Source organism: Aulonocara stuartgranti (assembly GCF_965226115.1).
Source record: "Aulonocara stuartgranti genome assembly, chromosome: 7".
Classification (NCBI taxonomy): Eukaryota; Metazoa; Chordata; class Actinopteri; order Cichliformes; family Cichlidae; genus Aulonocara; species Aulonocara stuartgranti.
Window position 1 is genome coordinate 42,624,603 of NC_138945.1, and position 6,000 is coordinate 42,630,602.

At 39.1% G+C, this 6,000-nt stretch overlaps 1 protein-coding gene across 1 annotated transcript in view; it reads right to left on the reverse strand.

Moving 5' to 3' along the window:
* Positions 1-5,601, reverse strand: part of zc3h18 (zinc finger CCCH-type containing 18) — a 56,978-nt gene extending 51,377 nt beyond the window's left edge. Inside the window, exons 1-2 of the mRNA XM_082539527.1 lie at positions 5,164-5,601; positions 3,596-4,551 (exon numbers count right to left, since the gene is read on the reverse strand). Of these exons, the coding sequence (XP_082395653.1) occupies positions 3,596-4,510 (915 nt within the window). The 5' untranslated portion in view covers positions 4,511-4,551; positions 5,164-5,601. The remainder of the gene's footprint in view (positions 1-3,595; positions 4,552-5,163) is intronic.
* Between the last annotated feature and the right edge of the window lie 399 nt (positions 5,602-6,000).

The following is a 6,000-nucleotide window of genomic DNA, read 5'->3' on the forward strand; positions in this document are numbered from 1 at the left end:
GGAGCGCAATCACCTGATGTCTTCATGATGTGTCCTTCGGATGCTCATTGGGCAACATGTCTGACAATCCCCATTATATGAAACGCTGCCTTCAATTTGGAGACAGTACTAGGGCTCACTCCAAACAATGTTAGAACTTGTTTTTTTGAAACATCAAAGCCAATTTTCCATCAGTACCTACTCAGATCAACTCATAACGACTCAACTGGTTTTCCATTATATTTCAGTACTATCTTTTGTGCATGCTCGTCATCATAGCAACAGTGCCAAGCATCCTGTGACGTAATTAACATGCGACACGAATGCTACAACAAAGATGGACGCTGAGAAAACAATATACTTGGTGCTTGGTCTGTGTTTTGTTTTTGTTTTTTTGTCAGACTCGGGGAACATGACGTTGTTTTTGTTTAGCCATTTCCCTTGTTGCCGGGTTTCAAAAATAGTGGTTTTGACTTTCGTGAATGAGAAGCTCTCATGACTCATTGAGTGATGCTACTGACCAACCAATAGGTGGCATGCAATCTAATGACGTCACATTTTAGTACTTGCTCAGATCGCTTGGAACCCCGGCTGAGTAAATAGCAAAAAACTGGTAACTGGTAGCCCTAGTAGTACCTGGTACCAGTTACTAGGGCTGCTCGATTATGGCAAAATGATAATCACGATTATTTTCACTGAAATTGAGATCTCGATTATTTGACAATATTTATTTAACAATAACAATGTATTGAATAATGACTTTAAAGATTGTCAAAAAATAATATAAAATAGTGTGCAAATACTGATAACAGTGCAAATGTTTGCAATATAAAAAATAAATGAAAAATGTAAACATCTATGTTTAGTAAACTTTGCAGTGTTGCTCTGTGGTGCAGCTACGACACCGTAGCAAAGTTTACACACTATGTCTACTTGATCCACGTCTGACTCTGCGGACCCATAATGTTTCCACACCACTGAAGTTTTTTTTTTACCTCTCTTTTCAACCAGCGGCAGTCACTCTCCTCTCCAGATAACTTCTGCTTAGCTTTCCGAGCTTCCCTCGGGTCCTCTTAATCAGCGGTCCCCAACAGCCGGGCCTCGGACCGGTACCGGTCCGTGAGTCGTTTGGTACCGGGCCGCGAGAGTTGAGGCTCAGGTGTGAAATGTATAGTTTTCAGGGTTTTTATCGGTTTTCAGTGTTATTTTGTTATCGTTTTTATCGTTTACTTGGTTTTCCTGGGTCTTTTCACGTGTGTTATGAATAAATCTTCTTTTTTTTCGGTACCGGTACTAGTTTTATTTTGTTGTATGTATCCACGACACCTTAAAGGCCGGTCCATGAAAATATTGTCGGGCATAAACCGGTCCGTGGCGCAAAAAAGGTTGGAGACCGCTGCTCTTAATTGTTGTGACACGTGTTCGAAATGCAGAGAGGTGCGCTCGATTTGCCACACGGAGCAGCGCGAGAGTAAAGTACGAGGGAGGGGCTAATAATTGGCTCAGTCATTTTTAATGATCGTTGAAAGCCCAGATCGTAATCGTGATTAAAATTCGATTAATTGAGCAGCCCTACCAGTTACTATGACCTAATTCTAAAATGACCGAATTAAGAATTCACACCCTTAAAACCCTTGTGTTTACATTCTGTAGTGCGCACAACAAGACATGCCTAGGCATGTCAGAGAACAAGAACCCAAAACCCCCGCAAAAAAAGAACTAAACCAAAACACTTAAGTTGAAAGCAAACCCTTTTTCACCACTTAAGGCAGAAGCAGGCTACAAATACACATAGGACTATGGTGGAGCAAATGGGTTGTCCAGAAGTTGTTATGGCTGCCTATACTGTGGTGTGTAAAAGTGTTTTGCCCACTTGCTGATTTCCTATTGTTGTATATGTCAGTCACACTTAAATGTTCAGATTATCAAAAAATGTAAACATTAGCTAAAGATAACAAAAGTAAACATGAAATTCGGTTTCTACATGAAGGTTTTTATTATTAAGGGGGAAAAATTCCAAACCTACATGGCCCTGTGTGAAAAAGTGATTGCTGCTAAATCCATTGCAATAATTGGGAATAAGTATCTTGGAGGGCTGTGGAGGAATTTTGACCCACTCATCTTTGCAGAATTGTTGTAATTCAGCCAAATTGGAGGATTTTTTAACAGGAACCACCTTTTTAAAGGTCATGCCACAGGAATTTCAATAAGATTCAATTCAGGACATTGATTGCCTGTTCCATAGTCTTCATTTTGTTTCTCTTAAGCCATTCAAAGGTGAACTTGCTGGTGTGTTTTAGATCATTGTATTGATGCAAAAGACAATTGTGCTTCATCTTGAGGTCATAAACACATGGCCAAACACTGTCCTCCAAGAGCAGAATTAGCAGTATCTTCCCAAAAGCCTTGGGGATCATAGAGATATTTCCTGGCAAATCTTATTCACCCCCCCCCCCCACGCACCTTCATTTAGAAATTTAATTTTGTGTTTACTTGTGTTATCAGTGTGTAACATTTACATTTGTTTGATGATCTGAAACGTTTAAGTGTGACAAACATAGAAATCAGGAAGAGAGTCAGAAAGGGGGAAAAATACTTTTTCACACTAGTCTATAAAACATTCAAAACTGAAAACATATTTCTAGTTTTAGTTATTTGACCGTATCTGTGCAGAGGTTTTAAAGGCCCAAGATGCTTTTGTTTTGTACAGCTCAAGTTGTTAAGCTGTTATTTTATACTTACTAAATACTAACACTACTAAATTTAAAAATTGTATCAATAACAATATTATTTCTGCTTAGCATCGTAAATATTGTTATCACAAACATTCTTGAAATATTGTGATGTAATTATGAGGCTATATCACCCAATCCCAATGAAATACTTGTGTAAAACCCCTTGAATTAAAATTGAAAATCTGTACTTCAACCACATTTTGATTTGATTAAAAATCTAATGTGATAGTGTACAGCGGCAAAACTTTCCAGAACTACTTGATTTAAAAAAATAAATAAAAAACAAAACAGAATTGCATTAACGCATCAGTGGTGGGCCGAATATCAGTATATGTATTATATTGCAAAGGGACTTGTATTGTGTGCTTTCTCATCCACAGCTCTATTCAGGTTTTACAAGAATGTATAAGTCAACTATTAATCAAATACTAACTCTATTTGGACGTTTTTTGGTTTTCCCTCTTTTGCTCTTCACACAGACCGTTTACTCGCATGCTAAAACGTGACTCGTGAGAAGAATATGGACTTCAAACACAAAAAGAAAGAAGAAACCTTTGAGTTCTGAAAATGTTAAGCCTACAAGGCTTCATATTCTTATTTCCCTATTATGAGAGTGTAACACACACTCAACACACTCAGCAGTAGCATAAAGAGCATCCAGCCAAATTAGGTCCAGTCCACTTGGATTTTTTTTTCTCTTCAGATTTAACACCACTCTTTATGTTTAAGGCTATTTGTTCTAAAGGTTTATCAATAAAACAAAAACACAGTAGCAGTGCTTCCTGACTAAAGGCTTATTTTCAAACACAAGGGATTTTTACAATTTACCTGCACTCAGCAAATCAGGCAGCACTACTACCAATAGAACTACAATAACTTACATCAATCTCTCCTTCATCAATTTCTCCATCATCCTCATCCTTCTTCTTGTCTCTGAAGGATTCCTGGCGTATCCTCTCCGGCCCTTTCGACCCATCTGTCCTCCTGGATTCGCTGTGTTTAGGAGATGGTGGAAGGATTGATTTTTTCTCCTTTTTACTGCTTTTGTCCTCGCTTTCCTCCTCATCTTCATCTCCCTCTACTTTTGTGTCTTCCTCATCGTCCTCCTCGTGTGTAGGGATGCCAGGCTCCTCTGGGACCTCCTCATCATAATCAAGCTCATGTTCGTCCAGTTCCCGGGAAACTGACACAGAGTCATCCTTCACTTCCCTTAGCGCAGCAGCTCTCCTTGTCTCTTCATCTCTTATTCTTCCATCCTCTTCATCTTTGTTTTTGTAATCCTCCTCTTGATCTTCCACTTCAGCTACCTCACATTCTGCAGAGGCAGCTTTTATGTAGTCATCATATCCTTCCTTCCAGTCTTCTCCATCTTTTCCAGCACTAAGGCTCTTGACATGTTCTGGCTCAGAGTCTGGGGATAATGGAGTGCTAACAACTCTCTCCTCATCCTCCTTTCTTTCCCTCTCCTCCGCCACCTGAGGACTGTCTTCATTCCCCTCCATAAGCACAATGCTCTCATCATCCTGTCCCAACTCTCCCATTTCTCCAAAAGGTTCCTCATCCTCTGGCTCCGACACAAAGTCAGGCACCACCTCATCCTCCTCTTCCTCTAATTCCACATGTTTTCCATGGCTTTCCAGCATTTCTATGTCCCCTTCTTCATTGAGGATCTCGCTGTCTGAAATGACCCTGTCCTCCTCTTCATTAGGAGACTCCAGCAACTCACTGTCAGAAAGACCCTTCTCCTCCTCCTCAGGAGACTGAGGGGACTGGGTAGGGCTTTCAGGAGTATCCATGTGAATCCACTCTGGTGCAAAACAAAAACAAAAAAAGCAATCTGCCAAAAAAAGAAAGAAAAGACAACTGTATGTCACCAGTAATCTGATAGCAATTAAATACTGTTTAATGTAATGCTACGTGCCTTTTGTTAATCGATTTAAAAACAGTCAATTAAAAACAGTCACAATTAACCAATAAAATGTCTATAATCACAAATTAAATTTAAAATGATGCACCACAAAAATATGTTAATTCCGCTACCCACTGAAAGAAAAATGGTACAGTTAACTTTTATAGTAACATATAACTGTCATACACCATAACGTTAAATACTTGTTTTTGTTCATTTGGTGATAGCTGACACAAAGAACGGAAAAGAACCGATTTCTATTAACTTTGATAACACCGTTCCTGAGATTAAGACGTAGCTATATGTTGATCACAGCAGTATATGTTTTATATGAAATTAGTTTCCGGCGCTGCTAATTCACCAGCAAAGTAAACGTTAGCTATAACAAGCTAACTAACAACCACCATTTAGTTTTAGGTGTATATAAGTCTCCATATAGCTCCATGGTACAACTACATGTGTATACATAATTAGATAACATGCTCAAGTTTATAAAGACTACAGGTTTCCCTGTAGCATAATGTCACTGGTAACACTTACAATGGCTGGGTCGCGCTAGTTCGCAACAAGGCCCATAACTTGGCGGTGCGAAGACAAAGCTAATAACGAGTAAAGTGTCCCCAACCTATGGATAGTTTTCTTCAGCGATTATAAACGCTTGGCTTAACCGTACAAATAAGTGGACACTACCGGTTTAGTACGAAGCGTTCGCACCAGTACACTTGGCCGTCTTACGGTTAACAATGTAGCCTCCCCTGAAGCTAAGCTAAAAGAGCAAGTACACTGAGCTAGGAGCTAACAACACATTTTTAATCACCTTGCCGACACGAAGCTCTATAAAGACCACGCCTCTACCTTTTCAGCTGCACTCTCTCGCGGATATAACTTTTTACAGTCTGCAATAAATATTAGACGGTTTTATTTTTAGCCGCTGTAGCGATGAAAATAAAACACCCTGCACGGCACAGCGAGAGCGGCCATTACCTCAACGTCATCAAAATACGACAACCGTGTGGTTGGAACCGCGCTGAAAGCTAATCAGGGCAGATCTGAGATCAGTATGGTCCAACGTTGACAGGAGAATATCTGTAATATTTTAACAATGTTGTTAGACATACATGATTTTTAACCAGTTACTTAGAAATAATGGAAGACATTTTTGGGGAGCAGTTACGTCGTTCCATGTAAGTATTATTTTTGATTAATGTTTTCTCTTCAATTCACTTGGTGAACTCTCATCTCTGTTGACAATAACTGTAATATGGATACAATGTTTTACCACTAATTCTTTTTGAATTAACTATTTGAGTTAACTCGTCTAATTTCATTTATTTCAGTTCTCCATATCCAAAGACTTTTTTAAACCTTTGTTTAGTT